Raw genomic sequence first — 26,414 nt, 5'->3', positions numbered from 1 at the left:
AATGAATCAGAAAGCTGATACTAACACAGATAATATATTGGTTCAGTGCCAGCCTAAATGATATGCTATAAAAGTTAACTATACTTCATAAACCATGACAAGCTGCTTATGACAACCTTATTATTTATTACCTAGCTGTCATGTTCCTTTAGTGATGTGCCAGCCTTAACTTATAACATGCAGAATAATCTGTCTAGTATGTGTTTTCATTGCTACATTACATCTGTATAACCTTAGTAATTTGCTTGGAAGCTCATACATTTGTCTTGTTTTAAGGTCACCCAAGATTCTTCAATCAGTTGTATGGTGGACTGGATCATTACTCTTTAGCAGCACGTTTTATTACTGAAGCTTTGAACCCAAGTGTGTAAGTAGCATTTTTTTAAATAGCGATTAAATTGATGCAGTTATCCATAGAGGGAATGCACATGTTCCATATATTAAATATAATTAATGCAAGAAATCTCATCAATTTCTCTTGGAAACGTTGGATACATTTATTGTTGTGAGTGCACCTACAGTAGACATTGGGGGAGTATTTGTCATAGACCAGCGTTTTCTTGATGGTCTTTGTCATCTCCTGCACAGCCAGAGGATGCACTTAATTTATGATGAGACGCACACTTTTTCATAAATTAGGTGCATTCCCTGCCAGTCCATTTCCCTAGACTGAAGTCTTTGGCACCTCTATGGCACCTTCTGTTACGCCAAAAAAGAAGACAAATATACTGGGTCCACTGGGCCCACCTTTATCATGCTGCCTTCTCGGAAAGTCCTGAGGGTGTTGTAGAAATGCTACTTGTATCTAAATTTAGGCGCAGTGGTGTTTAAAAAGTACCAAACACGGAGGTTCCCACCCATTGTCGTAAACTGTCCCAAATGTGGTGCAATTTGGTGCATGTAGTTTTATACAAATCCTCTGAACCTAGCTCTCTAAGGGGGTGTGGTTTATCAGCAAAGGCGGTGAGTCTCAGATGTGACTTTTTGCACCATAATTGCAGAATAATGATATTATACTATCACATACTAAGCCAAGTAATAGCTGGTTTAAAATTTTACAAAAGTGTCTAGCCCTACACCAAATAATTATCCAGTTTGAGCCATTGTGATATATTTGAGGACTATGTAGACAGCCACTACAGGGTTAGTAAATCTGTCCCATTGTGTTTCTTGGCCAATAAGTAATTAATTCTGGTCAGCAAGTTGTATGAATCCCTGTTATAAATTTTACTAGAGGAGATCATAGGAAAGAATAGGTGGCATAATGTAATCATATTTTTTTTTTGTTCATGGGCTTTGCCTGGTATTGCAACTTAGCTATAATACCAAACACTGCCCCCAGACAGTAGTGGAACAGTTTCTAGAAGAGATCTTTTAACCTCTTTTAATTTTTTTTTTTTAAAGAAAGCTGAATTGCACATGTTTTTCACATGCAAATCTCTTTCTCTCTCTCCCTCTTAAATTATTTAAAAGCAAATTAAAAAATGTTTAAGTTTGTTAGAAATTTAATTTTTGGGAGAGTTTGGAATTGATTTTGAGTTGATTTCTGATTTATACATACCTCCTTTTTCATCATAGATCAATTTTCCCCTCTGTTTTATCACTAGGTTTTTGGTTGTAGCCTCAAACTGTTCAATCAGTGATTTTCATAATAATATTTTGCCTCTGGTGGTAGCCTCGAATCCTTTCGATGCCAAGGATTTATGTAATATGTCATGACTAGAAGATAAGGGCTGTAAATGATTGTGCTAGTTGTTATTTAATAAATTTATTTTTAAACATTCTTTATTTTTAATATTAACATAGTAAGCATAGTACACATAATGCTGAATAGCATGAAGTTGACTGACAAGAAAGTAAGCAGCATAGTGTTTCATTCCATGTCTCCAGTTTCGACACCTTAGGCCACATGCACACGACCATGGTGTGTTTTGCGGTCTGCAAATTGCGGATCCGCAAAACACAGATGGCGTCCGTGCGCGTTCCGCAATTTGCGGAGCGGCACGGACAGCCTTCAAAATAAATGCCTATTCTGGTCCGCAAAGCGCGGACAAGAATAGGACATGTTATATTTTTTTAGCGGGGCCACAGAACGGAGCAACAGATGCGAACAGCAATGCGCTAATGTCAGCACTACATAACAGTATGTTTCTAACATTAGTCCCTGCAGCCGTTTTTGTTAAGAAAGCACTTTTATTATATGCTAATGAGCCTCTAGGTGCTATGTGGGCGTAAAACCAGCACCTAGAGGCTCCGTCCACTCACGCTTTATCCCGCCCAGGTTCAGTGTTCTGCCCGCCCAGCTCCTCTTGATTGATGCCACTGTTCCCTGCATCGTTGGCGAAATCCCGCGTCTGCGCCGTTCACTTCTGTCTTCGGCTCAGGCGCAGTGAGCGAATGATGCGATCCTGGTGCCGGATTCCTCACTGCGCCTGCGCCGACTACATCACAGTGAGGAAGCCGGCATCAGGAGAGCGGCCTTCACTCACTGCGCCTGCGCCGAAGACAGAAGTGAACGGCGCAGGTGCGGGATTTCGCCAACGATGCAGGGAACAGTGGCATCAATCAAGAGGAGCTGGGCGGACAGGACACTGGACCTGGGCGGGATAAAGCGCGAGTGGACGGAGCCCCTAGGTGCTGATTTTACGCCCACATAGCACCTAGAGGCTCATTAGCATATAATAAAAGTGCTTTTTTAACAAAAATGGCTGCAGGGACTAATGTTAGAAACATACTGTTATGTAGTGCTGACATTAGCGCATCGCTAATGTCAATCAGCTACATAACAGTATTTCTGGTGGTAGAAACCCTTTAAAGAAAAGAGAGAAAAAAGAAGAAAAAGAGGGAAAAAAAACTGAGCTAAAGAAAAATAAAGGGGGAGAAAAAGGAGGGGGGGCTACATTGTATAAGGCAGCCTCCCTCTTATCTGTCAATGCAAATCTAGAGGGACTAGGGGGAATTCCCCAATGTTCTCCAAGGTTGCCACACCCGAGTAAGCCTGTTGTGGCTTCTGTTTATCCAACTAGACATCTCCTCAAATTTGAGTGACATTAGCCCTCCACTCTTGAATAGAAGGAAGGTGAACATCTAACCAGTGTAGGGGAATAAAAGCTTTTGCTTCTGCAATGAGATGGGTCATGTGAAGGAGAGCCCTTTCACTATGGATTTGTTCGCACCTTTTTGTTTGTTTATTTCCTTCATTTCGGTTGTTTGTTCGGTACCCGAGCAGAGACCCCCCTCCCCCTGGAATGCCAAGAACCCTGCATCTGTTCAAAAAAATCACATCAAAGGAGTTTTTTACAATACTGTATTGCTCTGTCCTGGGGAAGTTAGGGGTTGGCTTAGTTTGTAACTTTATCATCTCCCAGGCTGTGGGGGAGGTGTTCTGTGCACTGTATAATTGGATGCGTGTGTGCCAATAAACTCAGACTTGTTTTACCCAGCATTAAAGAGGACCTTTCACCGATTCTTACCCTATGAACTAACTATACAGACATGTGGAGCGGCGCCCGGGGATCTCACTGCACTTACTGTTATCCCCGGGCGCCGCTCCGTTCTGCCGCTATGCCCTCCGGTATCTCCGTTCCCTAAGTTATGGTAGGCGGAGTCTGCCCTTGTTCTTCTGTAGCGCTGGCCAATCGCATTGCATAGCTCACAGCCTGGGAGAAAATAACCTCCCAGGCTGTGAGCTCTGCGCTGCGATTGGCCAGCGCTAGGGCAGACTCCGCCTACCATAACTTAGGGACTGGTATCTCCGCCTACTATAACTTAGTGAGCGGAGATACCGGAGTGCATAGCAGGAGAACGGAGCGGCGCCCGGGGATAATAGTAAGTGCAGTGAGATCCCCAGGCGCCGCTCCACATGTCTGTATAGTTAGTTCATAGGGTAAGAATCGGTAAAAGGTCCTCTTTAAGCCTTGTCTCATGTGTGGGGGTTATACTAGTCTGCCTGTATGGCTTAATTGCGGTCTGGCTGAAGAAAAGGGGATCCTGTGACGGTGAAAGATGGTCAGACCATCTCAGGTCACAAGATTCCTCTTTGTTGGGTTATATAGTTTGGTCGGTCGAGCATAGACAATCATGTCCAGATTGAGCTGAACGTCAAGTGTAGTGAGTTTTCTGATTACTTCACTGACTCCTTCCCAATATGGTACAATCAAGGGGCAAATGTGAGATAGAAATCCCACCTCTCCTCCACAGCTCCATCACCGATGAGAATTAGACAGGCCACTCTTGTATAGGAACTCAGGGGTCCTATACCATTGGGATAGAAGTTTAAAATGATTCTCTTGAAGACGTACACATGGTGAAAAGTCATGAGAGGACACCAATATTCTTTTTGTCTCCTGTTCCATCAGTGCCACATTAAGTTATTTTTCCCACTCCACCAAGTATGGTGGCTTGAAGTCTCTCCTCTCGTCTCCCAATAGTAGGTATAGTGCAGAAACTTATCTCTGTTTAATTATTGTTGTGGTGATAAGTTTTTCAAAAGAAGTGAGTGGTCTCTGAAATGAGTGTTTCTTCAACGCCTTCATGCATACTATGTTGAAATGAGCAGATGCCAAAAAGAAGGCAGGGCGATTGATTTAGGGAGTACCGCTATCGATGGGGGTTCCCGGTCTAACACAAAGTCTTCTAGCCTGCTCTGAGTCAAGTACGTCCATATCTCTGAGAATACACCCCTTGGGACTCCTATTAGATCTGGTAATATGCTTGCCAGCATCAGGGGGGACGGGGATGGAGCTAGATCTCTACACACAGTCAGCCATTTCTCACATATCCCTTTAACCCCTTCAGGACCCTGCCATTTTTCACCTTAAGGACCAGGTCATTTTTTGCAAATCTGACATGTGTCACTTTATGTGGTGATAACTTTAAAACGCTTTTACTTATCCAGGCCATTCTGAGATCGTTTTCTTGTCACATATTGTACTTCATGACAGTGGTAAAATTAAGTCAAAAATTAATTTTTTTTATTCATAAAAAAATCTAAATTTACCCAAAATTTTGAAAAATTAGCAAATTTCCAAATTTCTAGTTCTCTACTTTTATAATAGATAGTAATACCTCCAAAATAGCTATTACTTTACATTCCCCATATGTCTACTTTATGTTTGGATCATTTTATTTTTTGGGGACGTTAGAAGGCTTAGAAGTTTAGAAGCAAATCTTGAAATTTTTCAGAAAATTTCCAAAACTCATTTTTTAAGGACCAGTTCAGGTCTGAAGTCACGTTGTTAGGCTTACATAATAGAAACCACCCAAAAATGACCCCATTTTAGAAACTACACCCCTCAAGGTATAAAAAAAAACTGATTTTACAAACTTTGTTAACCATTTTTGGCAGATTTTCCATTTTATTCAATTGTATCCAGTTACAAAGCAAGGTTTAACAGCCAAACAAAACTCAATATTTATGGCCCTGATTCTGTAGTTTACGGAAACACCCAATATGTGGTCGTAAACTGCTGTACCGGCACACGGCATTGCACAGAAGGAAATAAACGCCATACAGTTTTTGGAAGGCAGATTTTGCTGAACTGGTTTTTTGACACCATGTCCCATTTGAAGCCCCCCAGATGCACCCCTAAAGTAGAAACTCCAAAAAAGTGACCCCATTTGAGAAACTATGGGATAAGGTTACAGTTTTGTTGGTACTATTTTAGGGTACATATGATTTTTGGTTGCTCTATATTACACTTTTTGGCATCATTTATATTTTTTGTTATCTACAACATTCATCTGACAGGTTAGATCATGTGGTATTTTTATAGAGAAGGTTTTTACGGATGCGACAATACCAAATATGACTACTTTTTTTGGTTGTTTGTTTCAGTTTTACATAACAAGGCATTTTTGAAAAAAAAAAAGTTTTTTTAGTGTCTCCACATTCTGAAAACCGTAGTTTTATATATTTTTTGGGCGACTGTCTTGTCTAGGGGCTCATTTTTTTCTGGATGAGATGATGGTTTGATTGGTACTATTATAGGGTGCATATGACTGTTTGATCGCTTGCTATTACACTATTTGGGATGTAAGGTGACCAAAAAATAGCTTTTTTTACATTTTTTTTTTTTTTTTACGGTATTTACCTGAGGGGTTAGGTCATGTGATATTTTTATAGAGCAGGTTATTACAGACGCGGAGATAATTAATATGTCTACTTTTCTTTATGTAAGTTTTAAACAATGATTTCATTTTTGAAACAAAAAGTTTTTGGGCGAGTATCTTAAGTAGGGTACCGTTTTTGCAGGATGAGATGACGGTTTGATTGTCACTATTTTGGGGTGCATATGACTTTTTGATCGCTTGCTATTACACTTTTTGTGATGTAAGGTGACAAAAAATGGCTTTTTTTACACCATTTTTATTTTTAAAAAATTACGGTGTTCACCTGTGATATTATTATAGAGCAGGTTCTTACGGACGCAGCGATACCTATATGTATACTTTTTTTTATTTACTTAAGTTTTACACAATAACAGCATTTTTAAAACATTGTCTCCATATTCTGAGCCATAGTTTTTTTTTTTTTGGGCGATTGTCTTGGGTAGGGGCTCATTTTTTGTGGGATGAGGTGACGGTTAGATTGGTACTATTTTGGTGGGCATACACTTTTTTGATCGCTTGGTGTTGTACTTTTAGGGATGTAAGGTGACAAAAAAATGGTTTATTTAGCACAGTTTTGATTTAAATTTTTTTACGGTGTTCATCTGAGGGGTTAGGTCATGTGATATGTTTATAGATTCGGTCGATACAGACGTGGCAATACCTTTTATTTTTTTCCCTATTTTTTACAATAATTTTTTTACTTTATTTGAGGAAAATGAAGTTGTTGTTTTTTTTACTTAAAACTTTTAAATTTTGGGGGGAAAACTTTATTTTTTTAAGTTTTTTTTTTCACTTGATTTTTTGTCCCACTTTGGGACTTCAACTTTTGGGGGTCTGATCCACTTTATTTCACCAATGCTGGCGCATGCAGCATGGGTCCTGCTATCAGTGACTGCCGGAACCCTGCTGCGGATCAGTATCCCCTTGAAGTACATGTACGTGACAGTGTTTTTGAAAGAGAGGACCTACACTGTATGCGCATAGGCTTGCAACGTCAGGTTGTCTCCTTGGCTCCACCAGTTCTAGCCATCTGCTTAGCTGAATGGTGTGATAATACATAGCTGTATTCGACAGACCCAGTCCGCCAGCCTCCCTGCGTCTGGTCATAATGCTATAGTAGAGGCGGGGTCTCCTCCCTCCCCATAGAAATCTAGAAAACATTTTTTTTAATATCTGAGAAAAACATTGCTGGCAGGGGTATGGGTACCATTTGCATTGTGTAGAGTATTTTTGGCACTACATACGCCTTCAGAATATTTTTTCTACCCATCCAGGACAGGAATGGTAGAGCATACTTCTGCAGAAGCTGCTTAATATTGTCTAAAAGGGGGACGTAGCTAGTCTTATACAGGTACTCTAGATTTCTCGGTATCTGCATACCTAAATACTTCACAGGGCCTTTTGACCAGTGAAAAGGTACAGATGACTGCAGCTGAGCTACTTGCTCTTCTGATAATGTAATATTCAATAGTTCTAATTTGGTAGAATTTACCTTAAAATCCAAGAGTGTTTTTCTACTCCTGGATCTTTACTTTCATAACTCTTAGACCTGGTCTCTGGGTTAGTGACTACTAGGAACAGCAAGTCATACTCAAATGCGGTACACTTCAAGTCTCTAATGCCATACTGGATTCCCACAGTCTCAGTAGTTTGTCTAATGTGGACTTCATAAGGGTTTCAGCTACTACAGTCCTGATCAAAAGTTTAAGACCACTTGAAAAATGGCAAAAATCATATTTAGCATGGCAGGATCTTAACAAGGTTCCAAGTAGAGCTTCAACATGCAACAAGAAGAAATGGGAGTGAGACAAAACATTTTTTGAGCATTCAATTTAATGAAAACAACGAATAAACTGAAACAGGCTGTTTTTCAGCTGATCAAAAGTTTAGGACCACACCTCCAAAAAAAACTAAACCCCCCCAAAACAGAAATCCAACTTCCAAACATGAACTTAGTAATGAGTAGCTCTGCCGTTATTGTTTATCACTTAAAAAATTTGTTTCGGCATGCTTGATGCAAGCGTTTCCATGAGGTGAGTGGGAACATTTCTCCAAGTGGTGAAGACGGCCGCACGAAGGCCATCTACTGTCTGGAACTGTTGTTCATTTTTGGAAAATTACCTTGCCATCCATCCCCAAAGGTTCTCAATTGGATTTAGATCAAGGGAACACGCAGGATGGGCCAAAAGAGTGATGTTATTCTCCTGGAAGAAGTCCCTTGTCCTGCGGGCATTGTGTACTGTAACGTTGTCCTGTTGAAAAACCCAGTCGATACCACACAGACGAGGGCCCTCAGTCATGAAGAATGCTCTCTGCAACATCTGGACATAGCCAGCGGCCGTTTGACGCCCCTGCACTTCCTGAAGCTCCATTGTTCTACTGAAGGAAAAAGCACCCCAGACCATTATGGCGCCCCCTCCACTGTGGCGCGTAGAAAACATCTCAGGTGGGATCTGCTTGTCATGCAGTAACGTTGAAAACCATCGGGACCATCAAAGTTAAATTTTTTCTCATCAGAGAATAAAACTTTCTTCCACCTTTGAATGTCCCATGTTTGGTGCTCTCTTGCAAAGTCCGAACGAGCAGTTCTGTGGCGTTCAAGGAGACGAGGTCTTTGAAGACGTTTTTTGTTTTTGAAGCCCTTCAGTCTCAGATGCAATCTGATGGTTATGGGGCTGCAGTCAGAACCAGTAAGGGCCTTAATTTGGGTCGAGGATCGCCCAGTGTCTTGACGGACAGCCAATTGGATCCTCCGGCTCAGTGATGATGAAATTTTTTTGGGTCTTCTACTTGACTTTTTTGTTCCATAACCCTCAGGATCATTTAAGAAATTCCACATGACTGTCTTACTGCGTCCCACCTCAGCAGTGATGGCGCCCTGTGAGAGACCCTGCTTATGCAGTTCAACAATCCCACCACTTTAAGAAAGGGAGAGTTTTTTTGCCTTTGCCATGACAACGTGTGACTACCTGACAGAAAATGACAATGAATCCACATCTTTGCACAGATTTGGCCTTTTAAAGGCATGTGGTCCTAAAATTTGGATCAGCTGAAAAACAGCCTGTTTCAGTTTAATCGTTATTTTCAATTAATTGAATGCTCAAAAAATGTTTTGTCTCACTCTCATTTCTTCTTGTTGCATGTTGAAGCTTTACTTGGAACCTTGTTAAGATCCAACAATGTAAAATATGATTTTTTGCCATTTTTCAAGTGGTCTTAAACTTTTGATCAGGTCTGTAGAATAAACAGAGATGGGGACAGGGGGCATCCCTGCCTAGTCCCATTCATGATCTTGAAGACAAGCGAGAGTGTGCCATTAACTCGCAATTGAGCATGTAAATGGCCATATAGGGTGAAAATTGTCTTGACAAAGGATTCCGGGAGGCAAAATTTGCTTGTTATTTTATTTATAATTATGAAAGTGTGAAAAAAGTCCTTGCAGTGAAAGCATTAAGGGGATTTCATTCATATTTTTTTCAGTATTTAAGTTTTATTTTATAACACAGCATTTGCAGTTTTTAAATAAAATTTGGTTTGCTTGCTAGTCATAAAAAGCCTGAAAAAGAGATCTCTGAGGCTCTGTTCACACTGGCATCTGTTATGATATACTATTTCTAATGACAAGAATAGAAAAGTCTGAAGAAATATTACTGCTTTTAAAAGTATCAAAAGCTTGATAAAAATCTGATAAACACTATTATATATCATTGGAATCAAGATCAAAAGCAATAGTCATGACACTAGGATGAATACAGTCTTGCTCCTTAAGTTAAAATGTAAATGAGAAAATAAAACATAATTTTTTTTTGACTCTTCTCTATTCTTTATAATAAGTGTCACGTACGGGGGACCAGACCAGCCCACCACATCACGTGACAAGGGTTGCCCAAGCCCTTCAGGCCGATTCACCTCACACCTTCACACGCTGTTACTCCCTTCGCCGGGCCGTAACTCGAGCAAAAATCGCCACCTAAAGCCTGCAAACACGAAACTTTCACTGCCACCACCCATCAGTTATAAGGTCGACAGGACACCCTTGAGTGTTCCACTCACAAGCAGACACACACACACGGTAGTAAGCCTCACGGAAAAACAACATACAGCCTCAGACTGCACACACACTTTTCATGGAGCTAACAGGTTCTTAAGGTTACAAGACAAACTATCAAACTTTTAGGTTTAATGTACTTGGTTACAAACATTGATTAACAAGAGACATACATAAATGGCAAGCAATTGTAAAATAAAAAGAAGAAAACAAAGATAGTTCTAATACTTAACATTTGTGTGGTAAAAGTCCTTTCCTCCCAGGAGATTTGGGCAGAGTAATGGTGCACAAACCAATTCGATTGGATCTCCCACTTTGTGACACTTAAATATCCAGGGATTGCATGTTTATGCCTTTCCTCCAGGGGCAGGCCTGAGGGGGATTTTCCCTCCCACCTCTGACTCAGCCCCTCTGGGCCGAGCTTCATTACCCATACAGCCGGCCCACTGGCCATCTAGGGAACAGGTATGAAAATATCAAAAATATATCTTCACCAGGGCAACTAGGAAACTACAGACCCGAGACCTTCTTCATAATTCATATCTCATCGTTTTGAGTCCTAGCATATCAAACGAGACACGTCCAGGACGCTCGGTACATGAAATCCTTATTTTAAGAAGATGAAGGCGAGTTGATATGCCATGTCTGGTGTTCATGCGATACCCCCATCATACCAGATATGGTGAGCTGGGTTTTGGAGACGTCAGCCCCATCCTAAACAAGTTATGAAGGATTGCAACTTACTGTTCATTCTCTGGTATGAAGCCCCCATGCTGACACACGGCGCCGGAGAGTCTGCTGTCCCCTGTCCTGAGTGTGACCACCAAACAAGCCCATCCTGGTTAGCTTATCTGTTCTAACTAACCCCCCGGGGAGCAGTTTGCGTTTTTCACATGTATGAGGCAGACATATCGGCACTATATGCAGCCTTCAACCAATTAATCAATGGCTGCTGACCTGGCAATACAAATATATAAAAACATACTGTATATGAATGTGAATCACACTAGACTATGTTACACTACGACATATACCCATAAAACATATAATATCACAGCAAACATTATAACTAGGAATAAGGCGGTCCTTATTCCTAACAGTAAGCATGTACAAAAAATCTATTTTGATGGTAAAAAATAAAATTAGCAATCATTTTTGTAAAAGCAACTTCCAAATGGTGTTGGGCACGCATATTCAAATCACGAATATTAATCGCGAATATCGGCACTTCGAGAATTTGCGAATATTTAGAATATAGTGATATATATTCATATTTTCGAATATTCTAGATTTTCTTTTTTTAGGTGAACCCATGATCCCTCCCTGCTTCTTGCTTGTGGGCCAATGAGAAGGCTGCAATGTCTTTGTCTGAGCTTAGCAACATCTCTAGCAACCAATAAGAAAGTTGCCTACCCCTTACTATATAAGAACCTCCCCAGCATCCATTTTCTACAGTTTTTTAAAGTTCTGAGAGAGACAGCAGTGTCATTGCTGTGCTGTGTGCTTTCCACTCATTAAATTAGATAGATAGTTAGATAGCTTATATATATAATACAGATAGTTAGTGGGAGTCACTGTAGGTTAGATTGTTATATAGTGTAGCTGTTGCAGTGCAGTGTCTTAGGTAGGTTCTGCTGTCCATACATACATGCTACAGACATAGTGCTGTGATGTCACAACAATACATAGTGCACCAGTCAATAATATGTAGTCAGACCTGCTAAAATGTGAAATTTCATGTATTGCGCCAAAATATTTGCATCATTAGCACAATCGCGAATATATTGGAGCACTCTATCTGCATATAAAGCCATATTTAATGTTCTGCCGTGCCAACCATTTTCTCTAGTCTCTTCTAGCAGCTTGGAAAATGTAGCAAAAGTGACCCACGCCTGTATTGCGCGCGCATTATGCAGATATTACATTGCCGATTTTCGCAATCAAGAAAATAATAGTGAATTCTCAAATTCGCGAATATATGACAAATTTTCTACTAAATATTCGCAAAATATCGCAAATTCGAATATTGCCCCTGCCGCTCATCACTACTTCCAAATGTAATGAAAATGCCAGTGTGAACGGCCTTTGTGAGGGTGTATGAGGCTTTGTATAAGACATTTTAATTCTTACAACATAACTTCTTGAGTTTTATCTCTTTTCATCTAGATACACATATGAAGTATCACCTGTGTTTATACTAACTGAAGAGGCTGTCTTGTTAAAGATGATGGAATTTCTAGACTGGAAAGAGGGAGATGGTATATTTAGCCCAGGTATGTGTGATTTATTCTTGTTAGGCTCTATTCGTGTCTACATTGAAGGTTTAAATGGGGGCCTAGGTAGCAGAATCCATGATTTTGGAGGGAAAAATTGCACTGCATGCAGAGCTATTCCTACCATTAAAACGACACCTTGGCAGAATACAGCAGACCCCATTATAAGTCAATCAGGTGCATTATAAGGCCATACCCATCACATAATGGATCTGGCAGAGCACTGTAGCCTATATCATAAACCAAAGCCCCAAAACAGACTTTTTTTTGTTTTTTGATAAGACGTAGAAATGCACTAGAATCCTTTTTTTTTTTCAATGTATTGAAAGGCATAGTCAACTACTTATGAATAGAATGGAATCCCATTTTACATTAGGAGTAAATGGGTTATGTACTGTATGTAACTGTAAACACACATTAGATAGAAGTTGGAAGATGGGTGAACAACCATTGAATGAACGACCTAATAAGCCATGTGTTCATAGACATAGCCATACACATTTTACTTCACATTGGCCATTGTAGTCATTCAAACTGCCCATACATGTTCAATGACACTGGGGCGAAGGATGATGAATATTCTGATAATGTTCTTTCAAAGATCTATCGTCCCTATAGTATGGCTAACTTATTGATGGTTTGTCATCTGTTGGTTAAAATAAGCTTTTATTGTTAAATTTCATCCAACAATCGTTTTATTTGAAATCATCTGTTATGAGTCTAATGTGTATGGGTACAACTATATGTGTTAGCACCATATGTTCTTTGACACCAGGAATTGCAGTATGGACAGAACCTAAAGGTGCACATACACCTTTAGTAGCTGTCAGCTGAATGCTCATCCGCAACACAACTAGCACTCCCATCTCCCCCACGCACATATGTGCTCATTTTAGCCAAGCATGTATTTGTTTCTAATAGGGAGAGAGGAGAAAGCTGCCACCATATAGATCTGTTGGTGGCTTATCTCCCTGAAGAACAAATGAGTCTAACATTAAATTGCATTTTCTGGGGAGATTTGGGAGCTCCTCATACATGCTAGAATGTTGATCAAGACAGGAAATTCATGCTAGCAATTGCAATGTAAATTTTCATGATTTTGTTCATCTTTAAAAAGAACACACCCAATACCATTTATATATTGACTATGGTGGGTCGTCTACTTACAACTTATTTCTGGAGTAGTAGGGTATGGACACGTGTTCAGATATCTTGATGTAGGTTTAAAAGCCAAAACCAGGAGTGAATTAAAAAATAAGAAAAATCAAATCTGTCCTTTATAATTTGTCTCATTTTATGATCCATTCCTGATTCCAAAACTGCATCAAGAAACCTGAACGTGTAGCTGTACCCTCAGGCCTCATGCACACGACCGTAGTTTTGTTCCGCATCCGAGCCGCAGTTTTTGCGGCTCGGATGCGGACCCATTCACTTCAACGGGGCCGCAAAAGATGCGGACAGAACTCCGTGTGCTGTCCGCATCCGTTGCTTCGTTCCGTAGCCCCGCAAAAAAAAATAGAACATGTCCTATTCTTGTCCGTTTTGCGGACAAGAATAGGCATTTCTACAATGGGCCGCCCGTTCCGTTCCGCAAATTGCTGAAGGCACACGGGAGGCTTCCGTTTTTTGCGGATCCGTGGTTTGCAGACCGCAAAAAAAAGGAACTGTCGTGTGCATGAGGCCTTACAGATATATACATAGAATGGTGACCATTTGTCCTATATACAGTACTTGTAAAAGGAAACACATGAAAATAATGTGCTGAGATGCCAATGAGATGAAATCAGATTGTTACCTTCCCGCATGGCCCATCGGAATTGTTTTCTTTGTAATCTCCAGGTGGCTCGGTATCCAATATGTATGCTGTAAATTTAGCGAGGTACAAGTATTGTCCTGACATAAAAGAGCATGGACTGTCAAGCGTTCCCCGGCTTGTCATGTTTTCTTCAGAAGAGGTATGATATTCGCAAAAGAATAAGGAAATAGCTCATTAACAAAATGCACGTTATTGTACATAGTAAGACATTTAGTCAGTTTGTTTTTATTTCATATGACATTGAACAGAGATATGTGTAAATGTAGATAGCCTACAGCTGCATTGTACATAGTGATAAAGGGGTTGTCCGGTTTCCTATATTGATAACCTATCTGCAGGATAGGTCATCAATATCAGATAGGAGGGGGTTCAACACCCGGCACCCCCGGCGATAAACTGTATGAGGATACGGTGCACACAGTGTGCATTTGCCTTCTCCCATCTCTCTTCCTGCACACAGCTGCTTTGCCATAGACATAGCAGCAGAGCACAAAGAGAGACGGGAGACAGCAAATGCACACGGTCCCCTCATCAGCTGATCAGCGGGGGTGCCGGGTGTCTGATATTGATGTCCTATCCTGAGTATAGGTCATCAATATAGGAGAGCCTGGAGAACCCCTTTAATGCTCTCAATTTATGTAATTCAGCCTGTCATTCTCCAGTACTATAATAGAGGTTGTATAAGGTTTAAAAAACAGCACCACTTCTGTCCATGTGCTGTGTCAGATACTGTAACTCATCCCAATTGAAGGAGAAAAAATTGGCTGCAATACTGACTTTTTGAGAAAAAAAAGCTATTTTTTTTATTTGTTTCATATACATTATTAGTACATTTGATTGTAACGTGACACATTAATTCCTTTGGCACATCTGTGGCACTTTGCAACCTTAAAGATAGATATTCAACTATTTCTATTTTAGTAAATAATTGTATTCTCAATTAAATCATTTTAGAGCATCTTTTCTTATATTTCTACAGTGAGGAACAGAAGTATTTGAACACCCTGCAATTTTGGAAGTTCTCCCACTTGGAAATCATTGAGGGGTCTGAAATTCACATTGTAGGTGCATTCCCACTCTGAGAGACAGAATAATAAAAAAAAGAAATCACATTGTATGATTTTTAAATAATTTATTTGTCTTGCACTGCTGAACATAAGTATTTGAACACCTGAGAAAATCAGTGCTAATATTTGGTACAGAAGCCTTTGTTTGCAATTATAGAGGTCTAACATTTCCTGTAGTTCTTGACCAGGTTTGCACACACTGCAATAGGGATTTTGGCCCACTCCTCCACACAGATCTCCTCTAGATTTGTCAGGTTTCGGGGCTGTAGCTGAGCAACACAGAGTTTCAGCTCCCTTCAAAGATGTTCTATTGGATTTAGGTCTGGAGACTGGCTAGGCCACTCCAGAACCCTGATATGGTTCTTACGGAGCTACTCCTTGGTTATCCTGGCTGTGTGCTTCGGGTCATTGTCATGTTGGAAGACCCAGCCACGACCCATCTTCAATGCTCTGACTGAGGGAATTAGGTTGTTGCTCAAAATCTCACAATAAATGACCCCATTCATCCTCTCCTTAATACAGTGCAGTAATCCTGTCCCCTTCGCTGAAAAGCACACCCAAACCATGTTTCACAGTAGGGATGGTGTTCTTGGGATGCAACTCATCCTCCTTTTTCCTCCAAACACAACGAGTGAAGTTTAGACCAAAATGTTCTACTTTGGTCTCATCTGGCGACATGAGTTTCTCCTATGCCTCCTCTGGATCATCCAGATGATCATTGGCAAACTTGAGACGGGCCTGGATATGTGATGACTTGAGCAGGGGAACCTTCCGTGCAATGCATGATTTGAAACCATGATGACATAGTGTTCTACCGACAGTGACCTTTGAAACTGTGGTCCTAGCCCTCTTCTTATCATCAGTGATACCCCATGAGGTGAGATCTTGCATCATGGAGTTCTAGTCCGAGGGAGACTGACAGTCGTCTTTAGCCTCTTCCACTTTCTGGAGATCCACAATTTTGTCTCTGGTGTCTTTTGACAGCTTTTTGGTCTTGCCCATGGTAGTAGTTGGCATCTGACTGACTGTGGGGTGGACAGGTGTCTTTAAAGTGCTCAGACAGGTGCTACTAAGTTTCATTAATGAGTGGAGTAGAGGTTGACTTTTTAAAGGCACAATAACAGGTCTTTGAGAGCCAGAATTCTTGCTGTTTCTCAGGTGTTCAAGTACTTATGTTCAGCAGTGCAAGACAAATACATTCTTTAAAAATCATACAATGTGATTTCCTGATTTTTTTTTTTTATTCTGTCTCTCAGAGAGGGAATGCACCTACAATGTGAATTTCAGACCCCTCCATGATTTCTAAGTGGGAGAACTTGCAAAATCGCAGGGTGTTCCAATACTTCTGTTCCTCACTGTATGTTTGCCTGTTCCCCTGGATTCCCTCTCAAAATTTATGAATATATGTACAACTGGGTGTTACCATCTTGGGGTATATCTCTGCATAGCCTGAAAATATCCAATCAGTGCTGACAATGTGTACAGGGACACATCCTTTGACAAGAAATTGTAACATCCAGGTTCAATTTATTTGTAAATATTCAGGAGGAATAACAGAGGACCAGCACAATGCAGCTATTAGAAACAATGCCCTAGAATTGCTAAGAATACTAGTATTTACTAAAAGAAAAAGGGATCTGTTCAGCTTTCTATGTTACTAGTTAAATAATAGCAAATTCAGTGGATCAGAGAAAGTACTTGAGCCTTGAAACCACAATGGCCTGGAGAGCAGTGTTAATCAATTCTTCTGGGAGCTGAAGGCATGTACACACCAGTATCTATGTAGTGTTCCTGGAATCTCTAGGGGTATGACCACATGATGTGGTCGTGCCGAGTACTGCATGCACTTACGGGAAGACCACACTGTTTAGTTGGTCTGCATTGTTAATGGATTCACAGAACCTTCAACACCATATGGCGATTAACAATGGAGACCAACAAAACAGTGAGGTCTTCATTAGTTTAATTAAAGCCCACTACGACCCGTGTGGTTGTACCTTAAAGAAAAAAGAAAAAAAACATGCAACCACAAAATAGTGAAATATTATCAAACTCCAAGTATATCTGCACTAATTTATTTCTACACACAAGATGCTCGTGTAAAGAGAAGTGTTTTTAACTTTTACTATGTATTAGGATTTTGTGAGAAGAAATAAATCTGTGCAGGAATACTTAGAATTTAATGGTTTTTCACTATTTTCAGCTGTGTTCCTGTTTTTTCTTTAGAGATTCCAGAAACACCACTCTGTTGGTGTGTATACGCCTTCAACTTCCAATTTGATTGACTAACTCTGCTTTTCAGGCCTGCTGCACTGCTCATCCCTTAAAAAAAGTACCCCCAACTGGTACTAATAAAGCTACAATCTGCCCATAACAAGCCCCCACACAGCTCTTAAATAAAAATATAAAAAGTTATGGGTGTTAGAATTATGGTGATAGATAGCAACATTTTTTAAATATATTTTAAAGTAGCAAAACATAAGAAAAAGTACATACCTTTAGCAATTCTGCAATCATATTAACCTGCAGAATTATGGGAACATGTCAGTTTAAGTACACAGTGAACGGTGTAAGTAAAGAAACACAAAAAAAAAAACAATGATAGTATTATGTATTTTGTTTTTTATTGCACACCGCAAAGATTTTTTTCCCGTTTTTCAATACACTTTATAGTAATTCAAATTGTGCTTGTCATGGGGGAACCCTACATTCCTACATACTTACAAGACTGCACTAAATGGTGACCCACAACTGGAGAACTGGTCAACAGTTCCTGCTTATTTACGCGCCGGGGCTTACCAGGGAAAAGCAGAGGGGAAAAACAATAAACAAAGTGACAGGCAGGCACACAAATACTGAGAAAAACTCAGAATCAAAGTACTCAGAGTGAAACATAACCAATCAAAACCAAGAGAGAACAATGAAGCCAAATCAGAAAGCAGATCACTAAACAATACCAAGCCAAAGTCATACACAAGCGGTCAAGTGTAGGTCCAAATATGTCAGACAGAAGCGAGTCCAAGAATCAAGCCAGTGTCAAACCAGGAGATGCAGAAAAGGAAAATCTGGGTCAAAAGCAGTAGCTAAAGTCAGAAGATCAGAACAATCCAAAGTACTGGTGAGGTATATACCATTCACAGTCAAACTGTGATCAGCAAATTGCCTGTTTAAATACCCCATGCTTCCTGGTAACGCGATTCACTGCCTGGTCGTGCCGTGATATGTCCAGTGTGGGACATCAGACTGTCTTCCTGGCAACTGGATGTCAACAGATAGGCAGAGAATTGTGTCCGCTGGCACTGGTAGTGACAACAACTTGTCCCTCATCAATCAAGACCTCATGTGACTACATGAACAGAAAAGTAAAAAATAAAATAAAAGTTACAGCTCCTGAAACATAGAGATGAAAAAAAACAAAAGTATTATTTTTTTTTATTTACAGCACCAAGAGGTTCACTGAACACTCAGGTCACAACTGATGCACTATATTATGCCTTGTGCAGGACGTGATGGTGCCCTTTGATTGCCTGTGCCATATGTCGCTGCACATATGCCCTGCACTAGGTATAACTCTGTGTATTAGCCTTTCCCGGAGTTTTTATTAAAAAGCCATTGTAAAATGAGTGCTCCATGAAATGAACAATAACTGTTAGACTCATAGAACCTTTAACCTCTTTGAGGTGATTATAATGTAATAGTATGCTTACAACCAGCATGTATAATATTAATTTAAACAATTATTTTAGTTTTGGCCTTTCTCCAAAATTATATCTCTCACACATTACTGCTGTCTCTTCACCCTTACAATGTTGATGGCACTTGATGTACCATACCTTGTTATTCCGTTCAGTTGTAGAAAAATGATAGCTAATGAGTGCAAATGGAACAGACTATTATAATTGCTCAGCAGAACATGCAAGAGATTAAATGTAGGTTTATCAGAATGGGTCAGCTATATATTTTTTATGCAGTTTATATTAACAGGAATCTGTCACCAAATTGTTGCTTCTTTGTCTGAGGGTGGCATAAATTAGAGACAGAGACCTTGATTGTAGCCCTGGGTCACCTGCCTATTTTACATCCAGTACTTTTCATAAAATTACACCTTATCAGTGGCAGCCAAAGTTATAATGCACTTTTAAAAGGCATGCAAGTCCTTGGGTTCATTCTAGTTGTATTATACAGCTACATTACCATGGATCTATTACCGTACATATATTTTTACCCTATAAAATAAATATATATATATATATTTTTTTTTTAACTGAAAAGAGAAAAAAACTCTTTAATGTCAAAGTGAGAAGGGACATTCATAATTAGTATAAAATAAAAGGTAATAATAGGTATAAGTGCACTGCATAGCTATTCAGCACTTTACCGTAAGACATGAATAAATAACTACATGGGCCATTTGATTTTACAGATCACAAAATAAGTTAAATATAATGCAAGTACATTTATCTGTCTAATGTCTAGTAGTTAATGAGCCAATTATCTTGTGAAAATAACACCAGCAAGACAAAAGACACTCTAAACAACTCTGAGGCATATTACTGAAAATGCCAGTAAGGGGATGAATGTAAGCACATTTTCATAAAAGTTTTTTAACCTATCTGTATATTTTTGGAGGGTGAGATGAAACTGGAGTGCCTGAAAAAAATATAAAAAAATCAACCAAACACGGGAAGAACATACAAAGTCCTTGTCTTTGGGTAAATTGAATCCCAAGTCTCCAGGGCTCGAAGACAACATTGCTAACCATGACCACTGCTTCCTCTGTGTCAGCTCCTTTGCAGTTGCCCCTGCAAAGGAGACAACGCATAGGTAAATTTGAAGAGGAAGTAGAGCTCGCACGAGTGATCAGCGAGGATGTCGGGAGTTGCACCCTGACGATCTGATAATAATGGCCCATTCTGAGGATAGATCATACAAATTTGATAACCTGTGTTGGTATTGCAATCGACCCATTCCCTTAATTAATTTGGTGACTCTCCTCTGCACCTGCTCTACGGTAGCTATGTACTTGTTACATTAAGGTATCTAAAATAGTACACAATATTCCATGCGTGCTATGACTAGTGATTTTGTATAGAGGCAAAGCTATTTTCTTGTCATGAGGAATCTGCCATTTTTTCTAAATTCTAAAAATTTACCTTGACTACAGTTTGTCAGAGGGTAAGCTATGAATAGTATATAGCAAATACTACATACCTCTAAAAAACACACAATCTCCTCCTGCAAACCACTGTGCCTTGGCAAGATGGAGTTCTCTAAGGCATAGGAGATAACAAATGTTTGTCCACAAGTGACGCTGTTGAAAAATGCCATAATAGCGCTATATTCGTATTCGTTATATTCGTTAATTCTAGCAAGCCAACCAATTGGAAAGTTGGCTATACCCCGCTCTAAGTTGCATTCGCAATGCGAGAATATTACTTTGCCAATTTTTTGCAATAAATAGAATACGGAGTCATTCTATTTATTGCAAAAAATAGGCAAAGTAATATTCTCACATTGCGAATCCAACTTAGAACTGTCTACAGGCAACTTTCCTACTTTCCAACATTCCTAGCGAGCCAACATGAACTACATGCATGTGCTGCCTCATTAGTCATAGTTTGACAACATAAATACTTATGACTACATAAATAGCGTTGAGCGCGAATATTCGATTTACAAATTTTATTCTCGAATATCAGCACTTCGCTAATTTGCGAATATTTCGAATATAGTGCTATATTTTTGCTAATTCGAATATTCGTTATTTTTTTTTGTTTTGTTTTTTTGTTCCGACTTCAAAAAAGCAGTTCTTCTTACATGTCCAGGGGACTCCGCGCTCCTTGCCCGCTCCAGTCAGTGCCCGTTGGCGCGTCTGCCGAGTGCCAAATTCCCGTGCGCATGGAGCGTCCCCATCACCATGGGAACGCCTCCATGATAGAATGTACTGTCGGATGTGAGAATCACGGTCATCTAGACCACACTCAAAGTTGGATGCGCAATGCGAGTAAAATTACGCATTGAGCATCCAACTTAATTTTGTGTATAGGCAATGTTCCTAATGGTTGGCTTGCTAGAATTAACTAATATGGAGAATATAGCGCTATATTCGTATTCATTATATTCGTTAATTCTAGCAAGCCAACCAATAGGAAAGTTGGCTATACCCCGCTCTAAGTTGGATTCACAATTTGAGATTATTACTTTGCCTATTTTTTGCAATAAATAGAATACTGAGTCATTATTTTATTTATTGCAAAAAATAGGCAAAGTAATATTCTCGCATTGCGAATCCAACTTAGAGCTGTCCATAGTCAACTTTCCCATTGGCTTGCTAGAATTAACGAATATAGAGAATATAGCGCTATAGGAAAGTTGCCTTATACAGTTACACTCGCAATACGCGAATAATTAAATCGCATATTATTCGCAATAAATAGAATAATGATGAATATTCGATTTCAACGAATATAAGACGAATATTCAATTGAATATTCGCAAAATTTTGCGAAATCGAATATGGCACCTCCCACTCATCACTATACATAAATACTTCCAATTTCTTATTAATATTTATATGCATTTTAAATATATGATAGTAATGAGTTGTCCACTTTAGAAATCCTTGGCTGCAACCATTTCCATTGAATACAAAGTTGCAATCAAGGGGCCAAAATTATAGAGTCAGAGAGTTTGGCTTTTTTCTTCTAGTCCCACTGAGTGGGCAGCACTGTGATGAACATATTTCATTGTTCATTAGTGGATGAAATTATTTTTTATACTTATATACTTTTATGGAGAATTATTTTGACCACCTAACTGTTTTACCCAAGCTCAGCTCAGGCTGTGGCAGAAGTGGAAGAGGGGAGGGCTGCTTTAGCTGTTGATATCTCTTCAATGGTAGCAGCTAGAAGCCTGCAACTGGTCTTGTTTGAAAGCTGATATTCCAGGTATTTGGTATTCCACAGACCAAAATGACAGCTTGAGTCCAAGCTAAAAGGGAGATATCCCTGGCATTATTTGAAAGCTTGAGATGCCAGCTTTCAAACAATACAAAGCCCCTAGCTTGTACCAAATAAGAGATATGAGCAGCTAAACCAGCTATCCCCTCCCTGTCAGTCTGGGGGAGAATGAGGGAGTAGTAGTAGAGCTGACAGGCTGTAAGAGGAAAGGAAAAATAGTAAAAAAATAAATAAATAAATGTTGTATTATCATTATTGTAGTGACCCACATAATAAAGTTATGTTATTTTTACCACTCAGTGAATGCCATAACTGGCATTTTAATCATTCCCCCTAAAAATAAAACAATAAAAATGATTTATTACACTATATATACCCCAAAATGGTTCCTAAAAAAATACAACTAATCCCGCAAAATAAAAAAAAATATTTAATTGAAAAAAATTAAAAAGTTATGAATGCTAGAACACAAAAGAGGAAAATATTATTGGTCCTTAAGACTAAAATTAATTACTGATGGGTTAAAAATGCAATAGTATCTCTTGAGTTGTGCACCAACAAGATTTACTGCAGACACACATTAAAAATTTCATTTTAAAAAATTCACATTTTTAGAAGGGTTTTTCCAATTTTAACAGGACTGTTAAGAGGTCAAAAGGCTCAATTTAAACTTAATATGCCCAGAATCTTGTTAATAGTGTATATGCTTTTGATTAACAGGTGTAAAATAAATGATAAGAAGCCATATAAACCCATCCCCCAGCAATGTAATACAGTTTTAAGCCATATGTTTGTTTACTTTGTTGGACATTGATATAAGTTGTGCTAGAATTACTTTAAAAGGTCAGGAAAGCCCTGGTGGCATTATAACATTCAGTGTATCCAGAGAACCCGACAGGAGTAGAAAACTAATCAAGAATCTATTCATGCCAGCAATGAGTTCTTCTTTTATTATCATGGAAAATGTCATGTGTATTTACCATAAGGGATTTCAGTTATTTAAAAATTGATTGCAATTCCAATTATTTTATATATACCGGTATATTTTCTATTTATATTTATAGTCCTTCACCAACCTCTTGTCTTGTGCATTTCAAATTGCACAATCTCCTGCTTTGGATGGTTCTACAATGCATTTTTAGCTCCCCCAGTGATAACAGTTTGGACAGTTTCAACCTAAGATAGTGTTGTTGAGATAAGACAAATCTATATTCATGGATATACAAAAAAAAGAAAAATAACTTAATCGTACATTGACATGCTATGCTTTGTTCTCATCCCTGTTACTTAGCAGAAGACAGCGCTACTTGGAGCATGTGTACTGCCTCCTATGCTACATGCTAACTGATGAATTAGTGCACATTTTGATCAAAAGGCATAAGCCCACTAACCACGCCAAGGTTGCCTCTATGAGTGGGACCTACTCTAAATTTCGCAAAGTACTGCGTGGTGATCACCGACACTGCGGCGCTGACCCAGCAGGCGGTTGGACCCAGCAGCAAAACAGCACCCCTGCTGCTTGACAATGCCAAACCTAGCACTGAACCCCCCCAACCCACCAGAACAGTGACAATGGTCACCACGCAGCACCGCACCATGTGAACAGTTATCAAAGCTCACCTTATCCATAGCTCTCAGGAACTCCAACTGAGAGCATGGTAGGTTCACTTCAGAGCATGGTAGGTTTTCTTCAATAATATGGCCAGGGACATACGCACATTTGTATCATACCGTGCAGGATGTTTTTATCTTAGTTTTTTCTGTGATTTTTTTGTCTATGTAGTATTTGCTTGAGGGAGTGGCACCTTCAAGTGTGAATGCGCAACTATTTTATCTTGGGAAGAGCATTCCTCTGCACTTTTGCCCTTCCTATCCAATAGAGCGCCTTGATTAGCTGGTACATATAGGTGTGCTGGCTCCTCCTCCCATTGGTTGCTTGATGCACATGGAGGTGACTAGGAGCATCACACCATATGTGCGGCGTCTGCGCTCCTGAACATAGAAGTCCAATGGCTTAGGTAGGTTTAGCGTAGGACCCGCCTGACCTGAGACCACCTTGGCGCTTGGTAGGCGGGCTTAGATGTGTTTTGATCAAAATATATTGACTAAGTGTCTCAGATATTATCATATCAGAGTGAGGACTTTGTCCATATAAAATGCTTGCATCTACTTTACTAAGTGCATTATTATCTTATTTCTGTGGTTTTCTTCAATAATATGGCCAGGGACATCCGCACATTTGTATCATACCGTGCAGGATGTTTTTATCTTAGTTTTTTCTGTGATTTTTTTGTCTAGGTTCATTTAAACCATCATGCAAAATTTTGCTAATTAAAATCACCTGGGCCGAATGTGAGGAGTGCTGATACCAGAATAAAGAAAGGACAGATTCTCTATACATATACAAAAAAATATGAAAAAAAATGGATCACACATCCACATGCTATGCTTTGATCTCATCCCTGCTAATTAGCAGAAAAAAGCACTTGGTGTACTGTATGTGTACCGCCTCCTATGCTACATGCTAACTGAGGCATTAGTGTATATTTTGATCAATGATCTATATTTATAAGATCTAATATATAAAACTGAGTGTATGTGTGTGTCTGTGTATGTCCGCTAAAGGAATCTGCACCGTCGCATTTACAATCACAAAATTTGGCACACAGGTACATCAGGTACCGTTCCTGAGATATAAAAAAAAAAATGCATTAGCCAATAGAAGCCTGGTCACATGACCGTTATCAGCCAATAGAAGCTCGTATGTCCTCCAGCCTCCACATACACATTTTTACTCCAGGTTTCCATAACAACCTAGCCATTTATCTTCACTATATCTGCTATTGAAGTAAAGCCATAGCCTAATAGCACTTAGTACCTTATTTCAAGATGTGCCTTTGTTCCAGCAATATATGTTTTTATCCTCTGAAAATCCAGTTTATTTGGTATGCAAATAAGCCAGTAAGGTGCCCAGATTGGCTTCACTCTTGCAGGAAGGAGCCAAGACACTCCCCCTGCCACAATGTGTCCACCCTCAAAAGACTTAAAACCCCGTCCAGGCCACACCCTGATCTGGTTAGGCCACGCCCACTCCCACTCCTGAGCCGACGGGGATTGAAAAAAGGAAGGTAAAAATCTAATTCTGTCAACTGCAGGGATGGGAGGGAGGGTGACTTTCTCCCTGCAGCTTACACTCAGACAGCACAATGCTGCTGTCTTAGAGTGAGCTGTTCAAAAGGACATGGCCCTGATCTGGTTAAGCCACGCCCCCTTTCACTCCTCAGCCAACTGAGATAGAAAAAATAAAGGTAAAAATCAACTTCTGTGAGCTGCAAGGGTGGGAGGGACGGTGACTTTCTCCCTGCAGCTCACACTCAGATTGTACAGTGCTGTGGTCTTAAGTGAGCTGTTCAAAAGAACACCCCCCCCCCCCCCCCTCCAGTAAAGGCCACTGTTAAGGGGGCGGAGCCCCTGTGGTGTTATGCTCTGAAAGTCACTGTTAAAGGGGAAGGCTGCTGTAAAGGTCAAAGTTAAGGGGATGGCCTGCTGTGGAGGTCCAATTTTAAGGGACGGGGCACTGTGGGGGGGTCAGTGTTAAGGGGTAGGGGCTGTGGAGGTCACTGTTTTGGGGGCGGGTGCTGTAGATGTCACTGTTATAGTGGATAATATTGATATCTTTTAATGACACACACAAACATTAAATGAAATAGATTAAATATACCCGAGCGAAGCCGGGTCCTTCAGCTAGTAGCATATAAAATGGAAATAGTAGCATGCTCACTGCATTTCCTTTCAAAGGCATAATCCTTTATTCACATGATCATATGTGATTTTTTTGGTTCCAATCCTAGGTTGGAAAAGATCTACGATGAGATTGAACTATTGCACATATTTATATAAACAATGGGGGACATTTACTACAACACTACTACTACTACAACTAATCTTTATTTATATAGCACTACCATATTCTGCAGTGCTTTGCAATTCAGAGGGTTCCTGTACAAATCAAAAAAGATATCACAGAATTACAAGCTAATATACAACAATTAAAATTAGTTTTTGCGATATTTCGCAAATTTTTGGCCTAATAAATTCGCAAATTCTAGAATTCGGGATCTCCAGTCATTATTTTCTTGA

At 39.7% G+C, this 26,414-nt stretch overlaps 1 protein-coding gene across 1 annotated transcript in view; it reads left to right on the top strand.

Moving 5' to 3' along the window:
• The window catches only part of GADL1 (glutamate decarboxylase like 1), a 476,825-nt gene that overhangs the window by 138,358 nt on the left and 312,053 nt on the right, over positions 1–26,414 (top strand). The window contains exons 4-6 of the mRNA XM_040433316.1: positions 277–367; positions 12,326–12,432; positions 14,272–14,387. Of these exons, the coding sequence (XP_040289250.1) occupies positions 277–367; positions 12,326–12,432; positions 14,272–14,387 (314 nt within the window). The remainder of the gene's footprint in view (positions 1–276; positions 368–12,325; positions 12,433–14,271; positions 14,388–26,414) is intronic.

The sequence above is a fragment of the Bufo bufo genome, chromosome 5 (assembly GCF_905171765.1).
Source record: "Bufo bufo chromosome 5, aBufBuf1.1, whole genome shotgun sequence".
NCBI classification, from domain to species: Eukaryota; Metazoa; Chordata; class Amphibia; order Anura; family Bufonidae; genus Bufo; species Bufo bufo.
The sequence above is the reverse complement of the archived record's forward strand: the minus strand, read 5'-3'. Positions and strand labels throughout refer to the sequence as shown.